Raw genomic sequence first — 26,254 nt, forward strand, 5'->3', positions numbered from 1 at the left:
TAAAATTCGCAGGAGTGTGATATTAGGAGGCAAATTCTGCCAATCCAACAGGTATTTACAGACATTGGAACAACTGGTGAGCATTATCTCTCCCAATGACAGTAATCAGTTCTCGCCGTGGGCTGTCCTAAATCGGCCAACTTCCACATCGCAAAACCACCAACTGCCTCCTGACATGTTTTCAAAACGTATGAGGCTTTCTGAGTCTGCTGTGGCTCGTTTTAACAATCTGATGACAGATCCATTGTCGACCTGCACAAAAACAAGCCCATTTACTTCCTGTACTTTGATGTGGAGTAAGAAAGGGAAATGTTTAAAAGTTCCACGCTTTTTGTCACCTGATCTGAAAAGTGCTCCCTCCCCTCCCCAACGTTTTAGGGTCCACATATTCGGTGGGTTTAACATTTCTGCTCCTTTACCTGTAGTGTCGGAAGATCTCTTCCTCGACCTGTGTGACGAAGCTGCATTTAGTACAACAATGCTCTTCAGAGTCTTCACTGGCCACTTGGGCGTCTTCGGCGTTGTCTGGCAGCTGCGTCCCCCCGTGCATCGCCTCGTAATGTTGCAGGAGCACATCGACGTCCTGGACAGTGAAGGGACACTGGTCGCACTGGTGCTTCACCCGAGCACTGCCCCCTGCCCCCGGAGTCGAGTGCAAGAGCAACAGAGTGCAGTGAGAGCAGTTCGTTTTCCTACAAGCGAAGGGGTAGGTGATTTCCCCCAGGTGTTTCTCCGGCCCGCACAGTCCCCCGGGGCAGTATTGGCAGTGTTTAATGGTGCACTTGTGGACGTTGTGGAGATAATGATAGTGGCGCAGCAGAGGTCCGACCGTGATCACGTCAGGCCCGTGGCTGGTGGAGTACCTGAACTTGCACAGCTGACAGTTGTAGCTGGTGACCATACTCTCCTCTGTGGATGAGACCCCAGCCTCTTTCCTTTTGGCCGAAATGGTGCCTTTCTCTGGTTTGACCGTTAAATCCCCATCGGATTTATTAGCCGCAAGAAGTCGGCGCTCTTTGGAAGAGTCGTTCTGATTAAGTGAGGGGACTTGTTTGCCAATTTGGTAGCTATTTCGCTGGTTCTCTCTGTGCTGCTTGTTGTAATGGTCTGTAAGTTTCAACGTGTCCGAGGACTCACAGCTGTAGCTGCAGAACCTACACCAGAAGTAACAGGTGGCGTCCATCCCGTTCTCTTTGGAGCAATCCACGGATTTGATGGGCACCGAGTAGCCGATGGAGGTGTCGTCTGCTGTCTTGATGGTGCACTTGTCCTGCCATTTTCCGATGTCTTCTGGGTCTGAGGTACGAGGTAAGTGGCGCTCGACGGAGGGGCTGCTTTTACTGGCATTTTTCTCCGATTTGTTGTGGTCTTTTCCGGACTCCAGTGCGGAAGGCACACCTTTCATCTTATTGGGATGCGCTGATATGAAATGCTGTTCCAGTTCACTGGAGGAATTGCCCATATAGGTAAAGTTGCAGAACTTGCATCGGAAATACTTGGTGTTACCTTGGCAGTCTGGTGTTTTGCGCCCAATGCCAATGAACATTCCTCCCAGAGTAACCTGCAAAAGAAGTAAACACACGGCAAATGTATTTTCCTTTTTTCATATTCCGAATTGAGCAATAATATGACACTTCCCCATCAAGTGACATTTCCCATTGTTCTTTTAAGTTCTTTGTGTGCCGTCAAGACACTTTGGAACATCGGATTACAGCAGTGATGAAGGTTTGTTGGCCAAAGTGTTTTCTTGAACCCGTTTATTATTTCCCTTTTGTATCGTTATTTCAATATATCAAATGTCCAACATTCATGTTGCAGGATCGGTTTGGCACGGTTGATAAGGAATCAAAATAGAAACGTGATTAGAGTTCAACAGCCTGGGTAGGAAGTGGCCAGCAAAATGACAGTAAACAGCTTCTTCTGTGCAAGTGTCACAGTTTTATTACAGTAACCCATTCAACGGCACGAGGGACAGCAGATAGTCGGTCATTTACATAAAAGGTTAAGTATTATTTTTTTCTAAAGGGAAATATTAAAGGTGTTTTCTGCATAGTCAGACATTTTATTGTGTCTGGAGCCATTAACTATCCAGCCACAGCATTCAGCCCCTCTATTTGATAAGGACTTTGAATCCTCCGTTAATATCTTTATTAAGGACTTCTAACTTGTGTAGAACAACTTAAATAAGGATCTCAAGATTCAGCACACTTCAGAGAATTATAGGTATCTAACTACTCGGTGTCTGGAAAGAAGCACATCTTTGTGAAATGTGTCTTCACCAGCGAAAATTTGTATATTATTGATGTTTTGTTACCAATTACACTTTCTGAATGCTTCTGTTTTCTGAAGATAGATTTCTGTTGTGTATGTGTGTGAGAGAAAGAGAGAGAGAGAAAACTTAATTGTAAGTTACAAAGTATTCCAAATACTATCTCTTTTGCAACTTCCTTCAAGTGGAATAGTGACCTCTCCCTGAAATTTCTGGTAGGCCAATTGAACCTGAGATGAAAGTATTCCCAATTTCAAACCTTCATGGATTCCAGTTGGCTTTAAGAAGTCAACTTTAAGACAAATTTTAAAAAGTCTAACTAAATCATCTAAATGGGTTCAGGTTGGATACCAGAGGCAAGGGAAAAGATTCCTGTGATTGCTAAATTCATACTGGAGTACCAGTGCGGTGTCAAATGATTCCAGGACAGCAAATATACCCTTCCCTCACCTTTCATGAAGAAAAATGTAGGGAAAAAGCCTGGTACCTATAGACCTGTAACATCAATCATGGGGAAGAAACTGGAAAACATCTGAAGAAGAGGACTAATGATCACAGAATAATCAGAAGCCAACATGGCAATGTCAAAAGTATATCCTATTCTGGGAAATTAGATTGAACTCTTTGAGGAAGAAACAAAGTGTATTGATGAGAGCAGGGCAATTGTGATTTGCATAGTCTTTAGTAGGGGCTTTGACAAGCTCCTAGGTGGGAAATTGGTTCAAAAGTTGAAGGCCCATGGGACTCAGGAAACTGGGTTGTTAAGTAAGAGTACGATGCTGGAGAAACTCAGCAAGTCAACCAGAGTACTTTATGAAGCAAAGGTAAAGATACATAATCGATGTTTTGGACTTGAGCCCTTCATCAAGGAATGGAAAAATGTTGGAAAGAACCTGAACAAAAAGATAAAGAGAAGGGTTTGGAGGAGGAACAAGGTCCCAAAGGCAGGATACGAGGTGGAGAAGGGAGGGCACAGCAGCATGCAGGGAGGAAGGATGGCTTGGTGAATAGAGAGGGAAAGGGGTGGAGAGCTGAGGGAAAGAAGACAGGGGAAGGGGGAGAAAGTTAGCAGAAACAGAGAGATCAATGTTAATGCTATCTGGCTGGAAAGTGCCCAGATGGAAAATCAAGTGCTGTTCCTCCAATTTACAGGTGGTCTTGGCAGGGTAGTACATGAGACCATGGACAGACATGCGAGTATGGGATTGGGGCACAGAACTGAAATGGTTGGCCACTGGGAGATTCCTGTCATTGGTGCAAACATTTTCAGTGAAGTGAAACTGGATCCTAAATTGGGTAGGTAGTAGACAACAAAGGGTAATTTGATAGTTAAGGGTTATTTTTGAATACCTGTGACTAATGCTGGGAGACCCTCACTCATTGTAACCTATGTAAATGACATGGATATAGATGTGACAGAACAATTGGCAAGTTTAGGATGACACAGTTTATTGATAATGTGAAAGGTTGATGGAGGCTCCAGTGAAAAGTCCAGAAATTGGCTAACAAAGGGCACATGGAGTTTAATCCAGATAAATGTATGGTGATGTATCTTGGGGATACCAATGAGTTTTGGATATATGCTGTGAATGGAAGGTTCTTAAGATATATTGAGGAACAAAGAAACCTTGGAGTATGTCAACTGATTTTCTTGAAGGCGGCAAGATTGTGCGGTTATAAGGCTCATGTGATACTGGCCTTTATAGAGTATAGAAATTTGGAAGGTGATTCTCCAATTATATAAAACCATAGTCAGATCTAAAATTGGAATATTGCATGCACTTCTGATCGCCTTGTTATAGGAAGAATGTCATTTCTGGAGAGGGTGCAAAGGAGATGCACAGACATGTTGCCTGGGATGAAGCAGTTCAGTTATGAGGAGAACCGAGGTCAGTTCTCTCTGGAGTGCTGGAGATTAAGAAGGAGAATAATTGAAAAATATAAATTTATGAGGGTTATGGAAGGGGAAGATTGTAGGAAATTATTTTCATGTGAGAAGTAAATAAAACTGGAGGACATTTTTATGAAGAGGGGTAGGATATTCAGAGGGGAGGTCAAGGGGACCTCCTTCACCTAGAGAGCTGTGAGGATCTGGACTGTACTGCCTGAGGGGGTGGTTGAAGCTGATCTCCTGGCACCAATTAGGAAGTGTTGAAATCAGCATGAGAATCAGGATGGCATAGAGGACAATGAACAAAGTGTTGGGAGATGGGATTAATATAGAAGGGTGATGGGTGGTTGGTGTGGATGTGTTGGCCTGAATGACCAGTTTTCGTGTCGTATGATTCCACAATACTAGGATTCATAACAAAAATAATTTTTTTTGAGAAAATTATCTTTGTTAAGAAAGAAACTCCTTGTTAGTCTTTCAGTATTTTACACAATTTGACACTGCATTGTCTGTCAATTCCCAGATATGGTCATGCAATGAAATATAGATGGTAACCTGCCAGCAAGAACTAAATGAGGCAAAGATATAGATTAAAATTAAACTGTCAGCAAAAAAACAAACGTATCCCATTAAGTAAAAAGGCATATCTGGAATTATAATGGTAAAAGGTTAAGATTGCTTCTTTTTACATAATAAATTCTTTTGTCGCTGTACCTCTTGATGCGAATATTCAAAGACAACGACAGTTGATTGAAAAATGAATCCATTAAGTGTATCGAGTTTTTCTTAAACAGTAATGGGTTTAAATTATATTTATGTTATCTAATCTGTTTAGCAACGACCCCCTCCCCCCCCCCCCCGCCTAAAAAACACGTTGCAAACAATTGGCTGCATGGAATGTAAATAGTTTTGAAAAAAAGACGGTCAGGATAGATACCAATTAGCAAAATTCATATCAGCACAGATTACTAACTCCAGTCAAAGCAAAATGTGCTTACGGAGTAAAAGTCTACGCCGTGAGCCAATATCCATTGGACATGAATATTGTTGCGCCCCATCAGCGTCATTCATATCAAAAGCAAGCTCTGGCTACAGCACACCTGGGGTCATTGCTAAAGGGATCATCTCTACGGCATTTGTCCTCCAAGTCCCCCGATTTGCGAATTAAATATTGCTTAATCTACTGATACTTTTCCTCCCCATGATGCCCCCGTAAAGATTTAGGCTTGAAATCTTCTGCGAATGACTATCAGTTTGATCCGATGTAGCAGATACCTACATGTATATCGTAGGTCCCATTTAACAAGGCAGGTCGCTGAACGCTGAGGTCCTGTAACATCCCAGTTAGCAAGCCGGTGTTTCGACTCAGTTTCTGAAAGTCTTTGGACTGAGAGAACTGCACCATGTTATGTAACGCCAGGATTTTGGTATCCAAATCTGCATCTTGGCGGGTGCGGTTGTGCAAGCCTAGGTGGTATTTACGGAAATGCTTGATCAAATCGGTGGGGTCGTTCCCATAATAACCATAGCCACAAATGTTGCATTTGAAGTCTTGCAGCTCTGGAGTCAGGGACGTCGCATCGGGGTTGTCAGTCAACTGTTCAACTTTTGATTTATCATGTACAACGGCCCCATCTGAAAGCACCTGAGAGTTTTCGGAAGGCATCGCGCCCGGAGTTAAAGTTTCATGGTGAGGTGGGTCACACGGTAGCAGCTGGACCTCATCACGCCCACTTTTGGGTGACGTTTGAACAGGGTGCTTTAATTCAGAAAGGTTCCCAGATACATTGCAGCTCCTGCCATCGTCATCATCTGGTTCTGATCTGCTCGGAGACTTGCAGGCCTCGCAGACTCCACTAGCAGCCTGAAATGAGAGAGCAGACATATTTCTGTCTGTCACCTCATCTTGCGGGAAGGATGGAACATTTCCTCCCTTCTTGTGGCTTTTATAATTGAAGCCATTCCCTTCGCCCAGTGCGGGGCTTTTCAAGTCGCTTTTGATGCTGGCTACGTCTGCGACACGCAGACAATGTTCCTCCTTATTGACAGACTCTAGTGCATTCTGTTTGTTGTTATATTCCTGCATGGGGTCCGGGGGTCTTGAGCTCACAGCAGCCTCCTGATTGACGGCACTCTCTGCCTGAGGGACCTGGCAATCTTCACCTTCCCCTTGGCTCACTAGATTTCTCAATGGTGGATTCTTTTTCCGGACCATATCTGTGCAAAAGGGGAGGAAAAGAAAGATGTAACTATCTCTCAATGTTACTGGAACTTTTCACAGTTCGAATGTCTGTCATTTCTACCGCTAAACATTCAACAGTGTCGGCCGGTTCTCCCACACCTCAATGAATATTGCCTCATAATGTACATCTCGATTTTGTTTAAAGATCTGCTATAGTTTCATCGTAATCGCTTTCTTTGAAAACGTAATTAACGCTATGGTTGATTTATATCTTTGCAGTGATGTCTTTATGGACAATACCTTCCAGTTTACACAGATGACCCCATTGTCAGGTGTCAGGGTAAAAGAATGACTAATGAGGAAAATTCTTCGGGACAACTCGCTGCATTTTTCAACTCATTACACTCAAGCCACACACATCTCGTTTGCTTTTCTCCACTCCTTGTGAAAACTGAATGTCGAACCATGCAGCTCTCAGTGCAATGTCGTTAGATTGGTTCGAAGCGGAATAAAAAGAATTGTCACAGCATTGAAAGACTCCGTTATTTTGAAAGTAAATTAATAATGATAAGTGCAGCATGCTTTGTTTAATTAGTTAAGTAACCAACGTCCGCGACTAATTTATTGCAGAGAAAATTTCGAAAGAAATATCAAAATTGGCTTTTCATTAAATGATATAAAACAAAATGCTTTGGGGGGGTTTTATTTGTGAATAGACATTAATCATTTGCTCCTTAACTCATAAGTGTACAGTCCTCGTTCTCCCTTACGAACAAGGAAAACTTTAGTTCCTTACTCGTTAAGAGCACATAGCGGCATTTTGCTTGTTTCAAATGAATTAATAAAACCGACATTTTTAAATTAGGTCGACTGTAAGATTGACTTTTCAATCCTTTTCTCCTCGACGGTCCCCTGTTCAATGGCAATAACTCTGATAGATCTTAGTTTTTAGCCAAGACACTATTTTCGTTCATCAGTGAAACATGTACATGTCCCTCTACAAAGAGACAGTGTCCAGTCGATCAATCAAGATAACTGCTCAAAAATAATCTTCACATTTAAATAAAATAAGAGTTGGCTTGACCTACCTTTTTGGAAAGTGATCTGATGTGGCTTTCAAAGTAGTGCCCTTCCTGTCCTATACTATTTTTGGTGTAAAATCCTGCTAGCTAATGATTTTGTGAACGCTGACAAACGTTTATCAACACGAGCAGGGAAATAAATCGTCAACATCAAAAAGCCAGGCAATGATTATTCTATATTACGTGTCCTGACAATAAGCCAGAAACTGTAAATAAAATGGGTAACTCGGTAAAGCACAGCCTTGGAAGAGCGTCACAGACCATCTGCTTGAATAGGTTTTATTAGATGAACTGTGACTACCACAGCACAACAAAGTTTTCTGGGATTTCAAAAGGCCAGTCCCTGTCAAATTGCTTTGTTGTTTAACAGCATTTCAAATAATTAAATAATCTTTCTAATATTTCCACCGCACTTCTGCTCCTCTTCCAATCACACAATTTATGCTTTCCACAACTTTCGAGCCTCTCTTGATGTCTGTGCTCATAAAACTCCCCAGATGGCCTAAACTCGGGTGAATATTCACTTTCAAAGTGTGTACAGCGAGGCAGTTTGCAGACTGAAAGTCAACAGGTTTAGAATGATAGCCAAACTATTTAAGTAGAAATATACAACGTTTCGAGTCAAAACAGCCGATTTCCCCCGTTTTGTGCCAATAATTCAATGGCCAACAGGCCCTTCACTACAGACATCTTTTGCTCACTTTATGTTTTGGTTTATTCTATGCATTTAGTGTCACCGCATTCCTTTCCAGCTTGATGTATACAACCAGGTCTACTGGGACCTGGATGTACATTGCTGGCTTGGTCTTGTGAACAAACTTTTTTTCCCCCTAGACGTTCTGGTCTGGACACTGCTGTGTGACCAGTCCTAATGTCACTGTGTAATTAACCCGACTGGATTCTTGTGAAGTGCGAACAAACGACCCCTAATTCACTGATGCAGCTATCTAAATGCATATACGTGTACATATGCGTTATGAAAAGGAACTTGTCCTACCTTACTGGAACTTTTGGGTGAAATTCGCTGAACTGTCACTGAGATGTCCAGAAGAGGTAGAATATACTTTTAGGCAAAACAATTTTGACCACAGCTATATTTGCTAGGTGTAAAGGTTTATTGGAGTTGTCCACGCAGTAGGTAACAATCAGGCTAGGGTAGGTCCATCATTTATATTCTTTCCTCCCCTGTCCCCTCACCCCCAACTATGGAGAAAATATAATATGCAAATATCTTTACTATTTCACCCCCTCCTTTGAAAGATAGCCGCGCTTTGCGATTGCTAATGTTAAATACAGTTCTCAATCGCAAATCAATTAAAGTTTTTGTTCATTCAACACACGCAAGATTGGCTCAGCGATGCCAGCCAGCATTCATTATACGATCAGGCACTGTATAAACTTGCCATTGATCATAGCATCACAATGCGCAATATTCCGTCTAACAATTATTTTGCAAGCTAACCCATTTATTTATCTCCAGGACTAAAATAACCACACATCGGAGCTTTAGGTGTTCAATCATACGTTAGAATTTGCGACTGGGATTCCCTCCCCCCTCCAATCCCTAAATGAAAGCTCCTACAGAAGAAGTGATCACCGTCTGGGAGACAAAAAATCGTTAATCTACACGTGTAAGGAACTCGACTAAACAACAGCTTTCCGCAACATTTCCTGTGATAAGGACACAAAGACTTGCAAAGAGATCAGACTTCAATAGGCTTATAGTTCACGTGAATGGAAACGTGACATTCACTTTAAACCGTATTCCAAATAATCCAGGCCCATTCGAGGGATGGACACTTCTTCATCCTCGTTGCCCTAAACAACTGCAAACTTTAAATCGACACCGGTACCGCCACTAGTAATGGCCCCATGGAAAATATTGTAAACTTTCGCAGTTTTAACGATTCCGCATCGGTTGTAAACGTTCTGATGAGTTATTTTTTACCGCAATAACTCTGCTGGTCAGATTTTTGTACCTCTGAAGTAACAAAATTCCCTCTGAGTATCTTCGATAAATGATTACATCTGTACTCCTTGTTAGGCACAATAGTTGGTCTCATTAAATAACTTCAGCAAACTCCCGGCGAAGTTCATACTAACTTTTCGATAACCCGGCAAGGGTGCAGCAATGTTCCAAAGCTCAGAGAAAAAAATAACTCTCGCTTGGGGCGGGGGGGGGGGGGGAAGCAAGGAGAATTTCACCGATATCCAACTTTATCGTGATGTAGAAAAGGAGAGCCGGGAAACAATTGTCTGAAAATCTAGGGGGCAGGGGTGGGGAAAGAATACAACTATTTTATTTGCCCACACCTTGGGCGAAAAAGCACAAGTCAAAACAAAAGTGAGATGTGTCAAAGTTGCATTGAGATGAAATGCGCCAACAATCACGAGAAGCTTTTAACAGATCTTGCCGGTCGCATCCAGCCCGATCAGCAGGAAACATTTTAATAGCATTTCTATCCCACACGTCCTGAACTAACTGCCATAATAAGTCATGTTTAACTGGGGCCACATTTTACTGAGTGCGTAGAAGAAAACGCAAACGGCCCATTCTGCCCCTGTCAAACGGTACAATTACTTATGTCTGTACTTTCAAAGCTGGACTTGGCATACCATCAGGAAAGAGGGGGAAAAAAAATTAAAGTCCTAGTCTGGAGGAGGTCAACCATGGGAGGAGAGTGTCTGGCCAGACGATACTGAAGTCAACACACACACACTTACTTAACACTACTTTAAATAAAGTTTACTCCAACCATGTTACTCCCTGGTCCCGCCAGTTGGGCCGCAAAGGACTTTCTACTGTCGGAAAGACTGGCCGAGGGTGTAGGGGAAGCAAGTTTTCTATTCCCGTGAAACGCAAAATGAAATTAAATGGACTACGTGTCCATGCATACACGCCGCTCGATCTGGAAAAGGAAAGGTCAACTCCGATGTATTTAGTCGAGATTACCTTGGCCACGTCACTCAGAAACTTTCTTGGCACTGCAGATACATTTGGATCCAAATCTTTCACTCGAACATCTCTCTCTGAAAAGACACTTCTAACGCCATCCATTTCCCCGCAGCCACTTTCCCGCTAAGCAGCCTGCACGACAGCCAAAAAACAGGCGAAACCCAGAGAGGATCCCAAACGTACTTGAAATCATCGTTTCCTCTGGTAAACTTGACCCTAAAGGCTACTGGAGGAACCATTTCTCATGCTTGCTCGAGTGACCTCCCGACCCAAACAATACGGGAAATGGGAATGCATGTGAAATATGAGAAGTCTGCCGCTTTCTTTAAAAAAAATCGGCCAGAGATCTCCTGTTGACTGTGCAAAACTGAAAGCATTATTTTAACAAAATAAGCACGAACATCTCCAACCAGCGAGTCAGTGCTGCCCAGACACATCAACGTAGCCTGTGCACAGAGAAGCAGACAAATCGGGAGATCTTTGTTCTTTCAATCTCGGGTCTGGTTTTCGTGCTCTCTCTCTCTCTCTCTCTTACCTGTTGATTTGATGGTAATAATCTTTGCAGCTCGAAAGATGGTGGAGCTTTGGTGAGAGCCATGAACCGTTTGAGTTTTTTTTAAACACACAGAGAGTGGGGAAGACAGAGAGAGAGAGAGAGAGAGAGAAAGAGAGAAAGGAAGGAGAGAGGCGCGGGCTGAGCCGGTTGTTCAATCGCGTTGTCTGGGTCCGTCTGCGGGGAGGTTATGTATCTGTGTGCGTGTGTTTAATATGTCGGAGAGAAAGGGGCTCTGGTTCAATCCGGTTATCACAAATGTTATCGCTTGTCAGGACCCCGACTTCAAGCATTACGTCATTTTCAAGACACCATTCAGCGCTAATACAAACAGCGGACATGCCTTTGCTATCGCGCCGCCCCACAACACATACACACCAGCAATCGTCTGCGAACATCGCCATCGGGCCTCCGCGCTCTCTCTCCCCTCTCTCTCCCTACACTGAAAGCAGCCTTTTCCGGGAAAGACTTGTTTGTTTTTTTTTCAGGGGGTGGGGAGACTGAAATTTTATTTCTTTTCTCCCCCCCCTCTCTCTCTCTCTCCCCCCCCCCCCCCCCCCACCCCTTCCTCTCTCGGGCAAGGGGGCGCCACACTTCACTCGGCCGATTGAAAGACTCTCTCCCAGCGGAGAGAAGCAGAGCCGGCCGACGTTGCTGCGAGAAAACTGTTGGCGGGGGATCAGTGTGGAAATCACGTCTGAACAGTTGCTCACGGGGAAGATCTTGCCCGCAAGAAAAAAAGGAGCATTGTTCTCAACTTAACCGTTTACCTTTTTCCTCTCCCTCTTGCCGCTGACTGATGGACTCTTTTCTAATTCACTGCTTTAGTGGGGGGGGGGGGGGGGGCTCCATTGGTTTTGATTGGAAAAGCTCAATATCTGCGCCTGATTTATTTATGTAAATTTGAACCCATTTCATAAAACTTCTGATTAGGTAACTCGACTCCCCGCCCCCTTTCCCTGTTTTACCATTCAGAGCTTTATCTCCCGATAAGGCCACTTCTGTCGAAGTTCGGTTGTTTGTACTCTCTCAAAAAGCAGAGTTGATCTGTGATATCCCAATATCTCCTCGTCGTCCAGAGGAACGCGAGGACAAGAGATAGAAACTCGCCGTTTGTCACTGAATGCCCTGCCGTGCCCTTTGAGTAAGTTGCTCAGTGAAGCCTCGCTGAGTGTTGCAGTGGCGAGACAGTCGGTGTCTGTATCCCATTCTGTGTCCGTAATACAGCCTTTTCCTTCTGATGTCATACAAAGTACACTAGCACTTCCAATCTTCAACCCGAGTACTCCTGACAAAATAGATCACTAGATTTTGATTACTGTACTCATTTTATTTCTTTTAATCCCTGTGGAACGGACCCATCAGTGGCATGACAAAGTAACCATTTAATTTGATTCATGCAAGAGTGAAAGACGAGCGAAATCATCATCTTCAACCTGTAACGCGGAAAAAAAAGTAGCTCTTCCTCTCCTCCCCCTCCCTCCTTCAAGAGCTGTCGCTCCTGTTGGACTGGCATGGCGTGTTCCTTTTTTATCTCCTTTCAGGATGTTAATCCTCCTCAGGAAGACGCTGTCACCTGTGAATCCTGGAGGTCTTTGGAGGCGATTGACACGCACTGAATTACAGCGACGCCCTGAATTTGCAGGAGCTTATATTGTTTACTTTTCCAACAGTTCCCTAGATTTCTTCTCGATCTTAAAGGCACCCAATTTCCCTTCTTTAAAAACAACTTTTGTTTTTCTTCACTTTTAATATCCCATTTGATTCTTCGACCACTTTCTCCCCCCGCCCCCCATTATCATTTTGAAAATAATCAGGCAACTTCAGACTTGTAGAGAATTGGGAAGCAATCGGAGCTGACAGTGGTTAAACAACTCCATGCAAAAACATGACAGTGAAACTTGCTGAGTCATCTATTTTCAATATACGCCCTTCATAAAGTAATATCTTTCAAAAATTAAAAAAAATCCAACATGTGGAAGTAACCCCACTGTCACATCAGAAAGCTGATTCAAAGTGTTAAGTCACAAATTCAGCAGAACATTTGGATCTAACTTCAATGAAAATATTAAGAACTTCCTCTTGTAGAGTCAGGTGGAATTTGCAATGTGTTTTTTTTTATAATAAAATGTGTGAGAACTGTTAAATATTATGGTTAGGGAGTAAGGATTGTTTAACCTCCAATGTTAAATGATTTTCACAAAATATGAACATTGAACAATAAGAAAATAGGGTTTGGCCCCATGGCTCCACCAGCTCTTAACCATATAACCATTTACTCTTGTTGGTAAATAATGCAGAGTTAACCATAGAACAAGACTTGGGGAGGTTATAGGAACAAAGTGAGGCAAGGATATGCAGAAATTCAAACACATGAGTGAGAATTTTAGAATGGTGGAATGTGTCAACATGAGAGGTGAATGGAACTTTATACAAGTTAGAATGCAGTTGTCAGAAATTTGAACAGGGTCAAAGCTCATTGGAAATGTTGGAATAGTAAATGCCAGAGGGAAGAAAACCTTGGACAACAGTTTCTTGCTGACTGGATTGAAGAAGATGTTTCAGGACCATACAAGACCGTTGTGGCTGTAGTTTTCATTTCTGCACTGGCATTCAGGGAAAGATCTGATCTGACATGGTCATCATGAGGTACAGAGTTCTGGTCAAATGGAGTGTCTTTGAAAATGTGATTTAAATGAACTGCTGGTAAATTTAATATTTGTCCATTGGCTTGAAAAACTCTGCAATTGTAAATCAGGCTTAAAGTGTCACTGGATTAAATGGGGAAAATAAGACAATAGCCAAGAGATTTATATTTTTGCAATAAGGTAAAGTAAACTCCAGAGTTTGTTAACTCGACCTGCGACATCACAGGCACCAGACTTCACTCTATTAAGGACATCTACATGAGGTAGTGTCTTGAAACAGCAGCCTCTATCTTCAAAGACCCCAACCACCCAGGCCATGCCCTCTTCACTCTGCTACCATTGATGGGGGGGGGAGGAAAGAGTACAGGGGCCAAAGGGCGAGTGCTCAGCTGCACAAGGACAGCTTCTTCCCCACTGCCATCAGATTCCTGAATGATGAATGAACCAAAGACTCTGTCTCACTTTTCGTGCAGTATTATTGCTTTTTTTTAAAAAGTTATGTTGTAAGATGGTTATAATACAAATGTTTGCACTATAATGCTGCCACTAAATATAGAATTTCATGACAATAAATCTGATTCTGATGTTCAGGGGCATTTTTTCCTCTCAATTTACATGTATTTTTCAAATAACCAACTTGCAAGTCAGACCAAGTTAAATTTATGGGATAGAATTCGTGTGGAATAGAGTTATGCAACACATTATTATCTCTTTGAACTTGTTTACATATACAAATAATTTGGTTTAACTGTGAAGGTCAACTCATTCTACTTTTATAAGTTTTCTTTGTAAGTAAAAATATTATTGCAAGTTCCTCTAATGTGTCGGTGCACATTTCTAAAATTGCATATTACGCACCATATTCAGCATTTACTATATTGTCTGCTGTGTCATTTTCAGCTTCAGGTGTTACAGCATGTACTGGAAACAACCTGTGATTTCTGTCCTCCTCCAACATGCATCCATTGTTTCTAATTACAAGTTTCCCTTCACTTGTCTACTTGACTCATTGTTAAGCATCACCAACCATTCAAAATACCATAAATACATGAAATGATAGATTGGGGAGGGTACATTATCAGGGTGTGGCTTTTGTTTGTTGCAAATAGTGATGTACTTAATCCATGGTTTAATCCCAAACCATCTGATCTCAGCCAGAATGACTGTGGAGGTGCTGCAACTGGCCTTAGTGTCTCCAAGCTAGGGTGGGACAAAAATTTATCAAGGTTACTGTCCTAAAGATTAATCATAATGCAGTAACTCCTTATGAAATGGAATTCAAACATACAATATTAATTCGGGCATAGGCCATTCAGAATCTTGTTCCAAACTCTGCCATTCAATATGATCTTGGCTGATCTTTTACCCAAGTGAAAATTTCCTGTACTAATACCATATTCCCTCATTTCCTTAATATCCAAAAAATGATATACCTTCAGTGTTGTAACCTTCATAGTCTTGGCTTGAGAACTCCAACGATTCATTACTCCTCATCTTGTCCCGAATTATTATCCTATTTACAGCCTGTGACCCCAAGTCCACAGCACTTGCTGAAAAACATCATCTCCCCCCTCCACCCCAAATCTAACCTGTCAAGCTCTAGAAGAATTCATCCAGCTCAGTAAGATCGCCTCTCTTTCTAAACTCAAAATGGTAAAGGTCTAGTCTGCTGAATCTATTTTTTTTTTAAAAACACCCATAAAATCTGTTGCCCTCCAACAACAGCAAGGGGCTTGGTGGTTGGAGTCAAAGGATGATAGTGTTTCTCAATCTGGAGGGTCAAAGCCAGTGGTGTCTGGAGACATCATTGTCATTGGTATCAGATTTCTTGTCAGAGTACATGCATGATATCACATACAACCCTGAGATTCTTTTTCCCTGTGTGAGGCAGAATCATCACTTATTGGGAGTGCAAAAAAATGTACACAACATACACATGTTAAAATAAAATAAAGAAATGTAAACATACTGAACTGTGCAATACAGGGAAGGAAAAAAGTGCACGAGAGTCCTTAAACGAGTTCCTGATTGAATCTGTTGATGACGGTCTGATGGTGGAGGCGTAACAGCTGTTCCTGAACCTGGTGGGAGAGTCTGATGGTAGCACTGAGAACAGGGCATGGACTGGGTGCACTTGATGGTTGCTGCTGCTCTCCTATGGCAGTGTTCCCTTAGGTGTTCTTAATAGTTGGGAGGGTTTTGCCTGTGATGTCCACTACATTTTGCAGTGCTTTACATTTGGGGGTATTGGTGTCCCCATACCAGGCTGTGATGCAGCCTGTCAGCAGTTTCCACCATAAATGTGGAAAAATTTGCCAGACTTTCCAATGTTATACCAAATCTCTGCAAACTCCTAGTAGAGGCTTTCTTCATGATGCCATTAGTGTGTTGGGTCCAGGAAAGATCCTCCAAGAGAGTGATTCCCAAGAACTTAAATTTACCTACTCTCTCCACCTTGGATCCCAATAATCACTGGATTGTGCACCTCCAGTTTTTCCTTCCTGAAGTCAACAATCAGCTCCTTAGTTTTGGTGACACTGAGTGCAAAGTTGTTGTTGGTGAACCATGCAGTCAAGTTTACAATCTCCCTCCTGTATGCTGACCCCTTTTTATACAGCCCACTACCCTGGTATTGTCAACAAATTCAAAGATGGTGTTGTTCTACTGAGCCATACAGTCATTGGTATTAAATGAGTAGAGCAGGGGGCTAAGTATGCAGCCCTGTGGTGCTCTGGTACTGATGGAGATTGTGGAGGAGATGTTTTCAACCAATCCTCATTGACTGTAGTCTGCAGGAGAGGAAATCCAGGTTCCAATTACACAATGAGGTAATTGGACATGTCAGCAAGGGAATGGGACAGAGAATTGAAATGTGTGGCCACTGGGAGATCCATGCTATTGCAGCAGTCAGAATTAAGGTGCTCAAAAAGCAATCTCCCCGTCTGAGTCCAGTCTCTCCAATGTAGAGGAGACCACAACAGGAAAACCAAATGTAGTAGATGGCCCTTGCAGATTCACAAGTGAAATGTTGCTTCACTTTGGACTGTTTGAGGCCCTGAATGGTGGTGAGGGAGGAGGGGTAGCGCAAGTGGAGCTTTCTATGAAATTATCCATGAAAATATTTGTAAGTTGATCTGTAGATATTTTAATTGCTTTCCTTGGATGCTGACAGCAGAGGTTCATCATGGGGATCACACAGTGGTGGTTCTCTCATGTTTGAGGTGAATCAGGCATTGAAGGACAGGAGTTCACCTGGGAGTGAAGCTTTGCCATCTCCCTCTGCACTGGATTTGACTTTGTACCTTGTGATGTCATTTAGGCCCTGCCATAGCTGTCGGGCATCCTTTGCGGTTTCCATTTTTGTCCGTAAACTCCAATTCACCCAGGAGATGGCTTTCTATAGGTCATACCTGCTCCTTCTGCAGTGATCTGGATCTCTTAATTTAAAAATCTGTGATCTGGCTTTCAGCAGGTTCTGGATTTCATTGTTCATCTCTGGCTTCTGGTTGGGAAAAACCATGAACAATTTGATGGGGAAGCCCTCATCCACAGCTGTTTTGATAAAGTCTGTGACAGCCCTGGTTCACATCCTCAAACAAGTCTTCGAACACCACCCAATCCACTGATTCGAGGAAGTCCAGTGACTGTTCTTCAGCCTCCTGTGATCACTTACCAGCTGTCCTAACCTCTGGAGCCTTTCCTTTTAGGTGCTGTCTATATGAAGACAGAAGGAGCACAGCTAGGGGATCTGACTTGCCAAAATGTGGTCTCAGAAAAGAATGGTAGGCCTTCCTTATGTTGGTGTAGAATTGATCCAGTATGCTGGGACCTCTGGTACAGCAGGTTACATGCAGGTAGTAGTTGAGTATGGCCAGGTTAAAGTCTCAGACTAAGATTTGTGGTGCTTCGGGGTGAGATGGCTTGGTTTACTGACTACATTATGCAGCTCTGCTAGTGCCTGTTTATAATTGGCATAGGGATAGGGAGTAAGGTAAACTCGGATGAGAACTCTCAGGGTAGATAGAAGGGTCTACATTTGAGATTTCCTCCAAGGTAATAGACCAGGAGGTTGACATAACCCCAACATCCGGGCACCAGCCAGTATTAATGAGCAATCACAGACCCCTCTCTCTTTACCAGAATCCAAATTCTGATCCAGTCTGTTCCAGTGAGGCCTTCTGGTCGGATAGCAGTGCCTGAAGTGTTCTGATAGCCAAGTCTCAATGCAGCCAACACTGAGATTTGACTCACCTGTCTCTGATGAAGCACCTTTGCCCTCAGGTTGTCAATTTTATTCTCTAGTAACTGGACATTTGCCAGGATCGCAGCCCTTATACCACGTTTCTAGCCTGAACATTTGTAGTGGCCTGGCCCTTTAAGGCCCCTGCCTTTCAACCAGCTTGTTCCTGACATTAATGATTTGGATGACAATGTAGATAGAATGATTACCAAGTTTAGTAAGATGATACTAAAATAAGCGATATAGTGGACAGTGAAGAAGGTTATTTTGTATTTCAGCAGATTTAGATTAACAATAATGTTAATGAGGTTATTGTTTCTACATTGTGCAAAGTACTACAACAAAATTCCTACTTGCACAGCCAAGAAGGTACTTCATTGGAAAAACAACTACAGTAGTATTCATTCAATTAAAAAGATACAAGAAATCCCAATATAGATACTATCTGGGAAAGATGGCCAAGGAATGGCAGATGGAATTCAACTTCAATGAGTATAAAGTGTTGCATTTTATCAAATTAAACCAGGTCAGGACTTGCACAGTCAATGGTCAGGGCCTGGAGTGCACTCTTGAACAGACAGACCAAGGGGTACACGTACAATGCTCCCCGAGAGCGGCAGTATGGTAAAGGAAGGGTTGGTTATGTTTGCCTTCATGGTTTAGGGCAGTGGTTTTCAAACTTTTTCTTTCCACTCACATAGCACCTTAAGTATTCCCTATGCCATAGGTGCTCTGTGATTAGTAAGGGATTGCTTAAGGTGCTATGTGGGTGGGAAGAAAAAGGTTGAAAACCACTGTTTTAATTGTACCTAATTGACTTGTAATGTGCATGGTTTCATAACTCCAAAGGAAATGGGCCTATTTTTCTCAAGCAAATTATTTCAGTAACAATTGGGCCAAGAGCAGTGATTCTCAACCTTCCCTTCCCACCTTAAGTGATTCCTTACTACGCGAGTAGAAATAAAAAGTTTGCAAACCATTGGTTTAGGACACTGACTGAGCACAATAGTTGGGATGCAATATTATTGAATGCACAAGATGTTGGTGAGATCAGAGTATTGTGTGCATTTCTGATCACCGTACCATAGAAAAGGTATAATTAATATGGAGAAAAGATTCATTACAATGTTCCCAGGACTGGAAGTTTAGTGTTACAAGGAGAGACTGGATCGGGTGAGGGATGGCGTATAGACATATAGGATCATGAGGGGCAAAGATAAGATGAATATTCACCAGCTTTTCTCAGGGGAAGAATCCAAAACTGGGGGGCGTAGATTGAAGGCAAGATTGGAAAGAAAAAAAGGGGCAAATTTTTCAGAGGTTGGTGGGAATGTGGAAGTGGTGGAGGTGAGTAAAATTACACATTTTAAAAAATCATTTAGGCAGGTACATGGATAGGAAAGATTTAGAGGTCGATGGGCCAAAGGTGGACAAATGCGACAAGCTGAAGAGGAAAATTGGTTGTCAGGGATGAGTTGGCCGAAGGACTATGAATTTCTATCCTTTGATAATTAACATTAAACATTCCAAGGGCCGCTTCGCCAGAGCTCAGTACGATGGCAATGATTATTATGCACATTTGGTTATGATGAGGTCAGGATCACTCACCATGCATTGTGAAATAGCACACTAATTATCACATTTTCTCCTGGATAACCCATAGAATTCCACTCTGGTGATCGCCACCACCTTTAGCAAAGCAAGGGTCAAGTATTGCAAAAAAACATACTTATCTTTTGGGAGGCAGAATGCAATTAGTCATGTAATTAATTATTCATGGACCCAACAAAAAATCCTGGCTGGTGCATTGGGGAGGTTGTTGGGGGGAGGGGAGGGGAGGGGGTGGGGGAAGACACTTTAGTATGGCTCTCTCTCTTTTCCCTGTCTCCTTTCAGAGCCAAAAATCAATTCCCACCTTTCCTCTCATCATATCCATTATCACCTATTGTCTGGACTCCTCCTCCTCCCATTCTTCCTCCTTTCTCTCTCAAGTCTATATCCAGATGCCTTCCTGTTTGTGAAGAAAGGTTCAGGCTCATAACATTGGTTACACACCTTTACTTCCTACGGACGCTGCGAGACCGGCTGAGTTTCCCCAGTATTTCTGTCTGTTTTTTATTACGACAATCACAGCATCTGCTGACATTCATTTAACTTTAATTCTCCTCTTCCAGTATCTGAAAATAGGGTTACAGAAAGCTTGTGCTAACTTATATTATTTGAGCCATTCAAAAATCAATATATTATTACTGATTTCTATACTAAAAGATCTTTCAACCTAAACATTCTGCTGAGCATTGCCACAAGGTGACACAGATTACACAGCACCAAAACATTTGTTCAATCATTACCACTCAAGCCTCCTCTCATCATTCCTCAACTCAAGCTAATCTTTTCTTATGTATTTGCAGCCTCCCCTTAAATTATCTGTACTATTCAATATTCTCTTTATGAGGGAGGCCTAAAATGAATAGTATAAATCATTTAAAGTAACGGGTTCCACTTTCTCGATGCTCTTTAGTTAAATACATTCTTTGTTACAGCTGCAGCAAGTAACAATTTCAGTAAAAATACAATGTAATACAATGTAATACATAATACAATGTAACAATAAATTAGTTATAATTATCATTGATTTTCTTGTAAGGAAGAATATAACCAGAAGTCATCATTATAAGTTCACAAGTCTTGTTCTCATGTAACAACACTATCCAAAAGGGCTCTCTAATCTTGGTCATTAGTCTTTTCTCAAGAAAAGCAACCTGGCCTGTTCAATTTTGGTTGCTATCTGTGCCCTTCCAATTCTGGAGCATCCTTCTAAACCTCTGCTCCATCTCCAATGCTTCCATTTGTTTTTGCGAAGGTCAGAAGTATATACATAGTTTTCTAAGTGTAATCAATGTCTGATACAGGTTTAACATCACTTCCCTGCATTCCACTTCTATCCCAATATAAATAAATCCTGGCACTACGTGCAGGCACTACAGAATAAATCCTGGCACTTTGTTTGGCCTTGCTCCCAAGTTGTGCAACTTTCAGAGATTATTTATTGTTAGTCCAAGATGCCTTTCTTCCCTTCCCCCACCTAGTCTCAACTTCCAAGTAATAAGTGATCTATTTTTCATACCAAAATATATTACTTGACATTTATTTAAATTGAACATCATTTGTCCTTTCTTGGAAGTCTCTTGGCTTCTTTTTGTTTGGAGCACCAGGCAATGCTCATAGCAATTTTTGTTTGCCTCATAGCAGACACAAGTCAAAATATATCATGTATATATGTAAAATATCATATTACACAATGTTTTATTACGTGACAATAAAAGGAACCTTAATATCTGAAGACACCCTCCTGTTACTTGTTAGTCCTCTGAATCAGTGACATAAGAAATCATATCTTTACTTCCATAATCTGAATCATTAAAGTAAATTGTGAGAATCAATAATGGAAGCCCTGATCCTTCTTCCACTATATATTACTATGTAGAGTCTCCCATACCTCTTTCTGCTCTGAAGCAAGCTAGACATCCATTCTGCAACTGAAGCCCTGACTCAGATATCATTCATTATTGTAGAGTATCTGATTAAAGGTCATTGCAAAATGTTGGATATTGGCATCAACTGTTTTTACATTATCTACTTTCCATATTCAAAACATTCTAAAAGATTGGATCAAGGTTAACAAAATTGCTAAGGTTTCATTCAAGGGAGAGAGAAACCACATTAGTAATAACCAAGGACTATTCTCTGGAAATCTGAAATATCAATTGTCTCAAGACAATTTTGTTCAGTATCTCCAAAAGTTCACAGAGAAGGGCTGGATCCAGTATTTCAGTGAAAAGAGCAGGAATCTAGCATTTTAAAAAAAAATAATATCTTTCAATAATCTTCCTTTTAATTATTAATCCTTTCCACAGTCTTTCCTACATCCTCAAAGCACAGTTAGTATTTTAAATTGATAATATAAAACTATCCCACGCTGATCAAAAAGGAGTCTTTGAAATGTCGCAAGAACCACAATGACCCTTATGGAATAACCAACAGCTTAATTATTTATCCCAATGTCACACAATCAGGACATTGATTTCAGAATTTGAAACCATGCCTTCATCCAGCTATTTTCTCCAAGTATGCTTGGTTCTTTGGTGTACTTTTAGAAAGTGAAGCTATGAAAAATGTGCCCTTAAATAGCATTATACACAAAATTTTCATGCATTATAGCTGATATACAAAAAGATAGTTAATGTGTTTTCCTTATTTTGGAAAAGGGATAAATACTGGCTAGGGCTGCAGTGATAATAAAACCCACCACCACCCCCCCCCCCCCCCCCCACACCAACCTTATTCAAAAGTATGCTAGGGAAATCTTATGTGACAAGTTAAGAAATCAGGCAGACTTCCAGCCTATCAGTTTATCTGAAGGGCCATGCAGTATTCCATCAGTTCATAACTGAGGGTTTTGCCCAGATGCTCATGCCTCAGATGGAAGACTAAACCAACAGCTTTGAGAGTCAGAGAAAAAGTTGCTACCAGCTTGAGACAGCCGAACTCCTTGTATTCCAGAAGCCAAGTCAATAAAATATTTTCAGGCCAGCTTAAGAGGGTCATTTTATGACTATTATATAAAATGTTACAATACATTCTTTTCCATTAAATTTCACCTGATAAGGCATGCAATGAGCCATTATTTTCATATCTCAGCCTGACACTGGCAAATTCTCAAGAGAGTGGAAAATCAAAGTATTTTGTGTGCTGTTGAGGCAAATTAATAGATTTTATAAATTAGTAGTTCTGCCACAGTTCTTCACTATATAGTACATCACATTTATTTGGGCTACTGGTGCCAAATCTGCATAGATCCATTAATTTCTAAGTTCTATCTATCCCATGGTGTTGCCACACAAATATTTTTAAATTCATTCCTTGTTCTTTTCTAATTCAGCAACAAGATGTATTTGCAAACAAAGGAGGCAGTATCCATATAGTGAGGGTTTAAAAGAATATATTTAATTGTAGTTGTACAAAGATTATGTAAAGCTACTCATTTAATTCTCGACAGATGCCAAGATCGATAAGGAGGTTGGCAACAGACTGGCAAAGGCAAACAGTGCATCAGGCAGGATGTACAAAAGGGTCTGGAACAACAAACATCTGAAGAAAGGCACAAATATCAGTGTGTACAGAGTCGTGAACTGGCCATCCTCCTGTATGGCTCTGAGTCATGGGTCACCTACGTCATGACCTACAACCCCTTGAAAGTTTCCACCAATGCTGCCTTCGCACCATCCTCAATAACCACTGGAGTGACTTTTGTCACCAACAATGAAGACCGTGAACAGGCATCGAGACCATGCTGATGAAGGCGCAGCTACGATGGGCAGGGCATGTCTCTAGGATGGAGGATCATTGGCTGCCCAAGATTGTGCTGCATGGCAACCTCTCCACTGGCCACTGACAGAGGGGCTCCAAGAGGTACAAGTGCTCTCTGAAGAAATCCCTTGGTACCCTTCACATTGATCATCACCTATAGTCCGCTCTCACCTCCAATCGTGCGGCCTGGTGACACATCATTCACCAGTCTGTCTCCTCCTTCAAGAACGCAGGCATGTCTGGTGTTGAGGACAAAAGGAGATGGAGAAAGAATCTTGATACAGCAGTATAAGACCCAGATCAGAATTTCCCTTGCAGCCACTGTAGCCAGGCACGTGGGTCCCGCATTGGCCTCATCAGCCACCAGTGAGACTGCAGCAGACATGGACAGACCCCTTCCTAAACCTTTGTTCTCGAAGCCAAGACATCACAGATTGATATAAAACTACTCATTTAATGTTTCAACAATATACAGAAGGAAAATGCTAATCAACAACTCTAATTCTATGCTGAAGGGAACCCGAATTGTAGGCAGCCTTCTCTCCATCTCTCCTGCATCAGCTGTTTCATGCGGATTCTTCGCACTTGTCAAAGACAACATTCCAACTACATAAAGGAATAACCCCTTTTTACAGCCACACACAACAGACTCAGCAGATCAGGCAGCGTCCATGGAAAGCAATAGATGACAAAGTTTTGGGCCAAAACCCTTCATCAGCAAAAACAAGAAAATGGGCAGAAGCCAGAATAAAAGGGTGGCGGTGGAAGGGGAAGGAGGATGGATTGGCAGGCGGTAGGTAAACAGGTGGGAGGGAAAGAAGTTTTTTTAAAAAACAAAAACTAGGAGGTGATGGGAGGAAGAGGCAGATGGCTGCGAAAGAATCATCTGATGGAAGGGAAGAGGTGGGGAGCTGGAGAAAGGAAGGTGGGTAATGAACAGGTGGGAATGGGGAACGAGAAGGAAAAGTGAAGACGGTATGGAGCTGGAAAGACCGGGACGGTGATGGGAGAGGCAATTTAGAAAACTAGCATGGGGTGGGAGGTGGAGGGAAGGTGTTGCCACCTGGTTGGAGGCTTCCAAGAATAAAAGTTGTTGTTTCCCTAATTTACAGGCGACCTCAACATGGCAGAACATTAGGCCATGGACAGACTTGTTAGGGTGGGATTGGGAAATGGAACTGAAGTGGTCAGCTACAGACCTTCTTGATGTTGCAGCAGATGGAGCAAAGATGCTCAACAAAGCAATCCCCCAATCTGCACCCAGTCTCACCAATATAGAGGAGGCCACACTGGGAGCACCAGAAGCAGCCTCTTTTTATATTCTTCTGATTAAGCAAAGTCTTCAGCCTGTAGCTATCCCATCAATTGATTAAATTAAATTTAGACATACAGCATGGTAACAGGCCAGTTCAGCCCCCGAGGCTGTGCCGCCCAATTACACCCAATTGACCAACACCCTCGGTACATTTTGAACAGTGGGAGGAAACCAGAACACTCGGAGGAAGCCCACACAGACACAGGGAGAACATACAAGCTCCTTACAGATTCGAACCCTGGTCCTGATCACTGGCGCTGCAATGGCGTTGCACTAACCGTGCCAGTTTTATTTCTTGGGGCCTCATTCTGAATTGCTGAGACTATTTTCAGTTCCTCAGATACCCTTTTGTATGCTCAAGTTCCCTCTCATCAGTTCTTCAGAAGTGTCTCTTGGAACTACCCATATTAGTTATATGACCCTAGACTGTCACAATTTGGAAGGATCATGTTTAAATTTGATGTTACATTCCACCCCTTCATCCCTCACATTTGTGCAGCAGGTCAATAAATTGTCTCAATTGACACCATTGTATATCAGACATTCATCAGCGGAAGCATTTTGTATGTTTAGTCTACTTTTTTATTATGCACAAGTGTATGGAGTGTGCTACTAATACAACAAAAACAGTAAAAAAATATTAAAATTCAAGGGAATATATTTTTTACATTCAATCCCCACAAACCCTGCTCTTTTAAAAACTAATGACCATCAGTTTTCTCATAACTGTTCTCACAATATATGCTGAAATATACTCTTGAACCAGGAATGTTCCTCGTTCTCTCCTGTTGCAATAGGAATGATGATACCAGAGGCAAACAATCCAACCAGCAGAGCATCAATATATCATTATCCATTGCCATCTATCTGGAAGACTAATAAAATCTATTGTTATATTCACTGTACAATTAAAATGTTATGCTTGTTTTGTCAATGTTTCCCGATTTAAAACATATCAAATGACCTCTCTCTTTCCCTGATACCCTGCAAGTGTGGCCATTACAGTTTGCTGCAATTTCTCCCTTGCAAGGTAGAATATTTGGTACGTGGACCCATACTCTCCCACCCACTGAAGGAATCTCTTCTGCCATGTCTGGGATATGCTTGATAGTTCTGGATAGAGGTCATTTTTGGGGTAAACATCTGTTATTGAGGTTGTACGAGGCTTGAGAAAATCTGCAGATGCTGGAGTCGAGTGCAATACACAAATGTGCTGGAGAAACTCAGGTTACGCAGCATCTATAGGAAGTAAAGGAGTAACTGAAATTCTGTGATCTCAGAAGCTAAGCAGGCTCAGGCCTGGAACAGGAAGATGAGGTTACTCTGAACTCAACGGCCATGAAGGCTATAACAAATCCACCAGCTCCAATCGTCATGATTTCCATGGCACTGAAATTAACTGGTTGATTTGTGAAGTATCGTGTGATTCTTGGAGTGCAACATAAGTACATGTTAAACAAATACACGCACAAGCATCTGTGGACAACAAAATGAAGGCCATCACCCTCAACCTCGAGGGATAGCCACGACTAGGACCCCAGGAATGGGACACCCTGTGGAACAGATGGCAGTGCTGGTTTTGCAGAATCATAAGAAAGGAACCCATACCGACTGTAAGAATAGGAAATCAGGATCTGGCTTGTCTGATCAATGATGGTGCTATCATGCCATTGGTGCCTCCCTCCAATGATGTCCAAGGGACTGGACACTTGATTAGTAGCATTGAAATAGCTGGAATTGTGATGACA

The 26,254-nt window shown here is 42.1% G+C and overlaps 1 protein-coding gene and 1 long non-coding RNA gene across 10 annotated transcripts in view; one reads left to right on the forward strand and one right to left on the reverse strand.

Annotated features, from left to right (window-relative positions):
• trps1 (trichorhinophalangeal syndrome I) overlaps positions 1–26,254 on the reverse strand; it is a 519,916-nt gene that overhangs the window by 242,059 nt on the left and 251,603 nt on the right. For 3 of the 8 annotated variants that reach the window (XM_069920540.1, XM_069920539.1, XM_069920541.1), the window contains 2 exons: positions 5,440–6,377; positions 420–1,561 (listed from right to left, as the gene is read on the reverse strand). In XM_069920540.1, the coding sequence (XP_069776641.1) occupies positions 420–1,561; positions 5,440–6,377 (2,080 nt within the window). Of the gene's footprint in view, positions 1–419; positions 1,562–5,439; positions 6,378–8,421; positions 8,648–10,377; positions 10,846–10,915; positions 11,264–11,311; positions 11,389–11,901; positions 12,115–26,254 lie in introns of those variants that run through there. The other 5 variants (XM_069920546.1, XM_069920547.1, XM_069920542.1 and 2 more) reach the window with 5 other exon arrangements.
• LOC138755150 (uncharacterized) lies at positions 753–6,871 on the forward strand. 2 transcript variants are annotated; one of them, XR_011352062.1, is made up of 4 exons: positions 753–1,308; positions 1,672–1,725; positions 1,819–2,001; positions 6,622–6,871. It is a non-coding gene; the product is annotated as an uncharacterized lncRNA (long non-coding RNA). The 2 variants fall into 2 exon arrangements; XR_011352063.1 differs by lacking the exons at positions 753–1,308; positions 1,672–1,725; positions 1,819–2,001 and adding an exon at positions 5,221–5,855.

This window comes from Narcine bancroftii, chromosome 2, assembly GCF_036971445.1.
Source record: "Narcine bancroftii isolate sNarBan1 chromosome 2, sNarBan1.hap1, whole genome shotgun sequence".
NCBI classification, from domain to species: Eukaryota; Metazoa; Chordata; class Chondrichthyes; order Torpediniformes; family Narcinidae; genus Narcine; species Narcine bancroftii.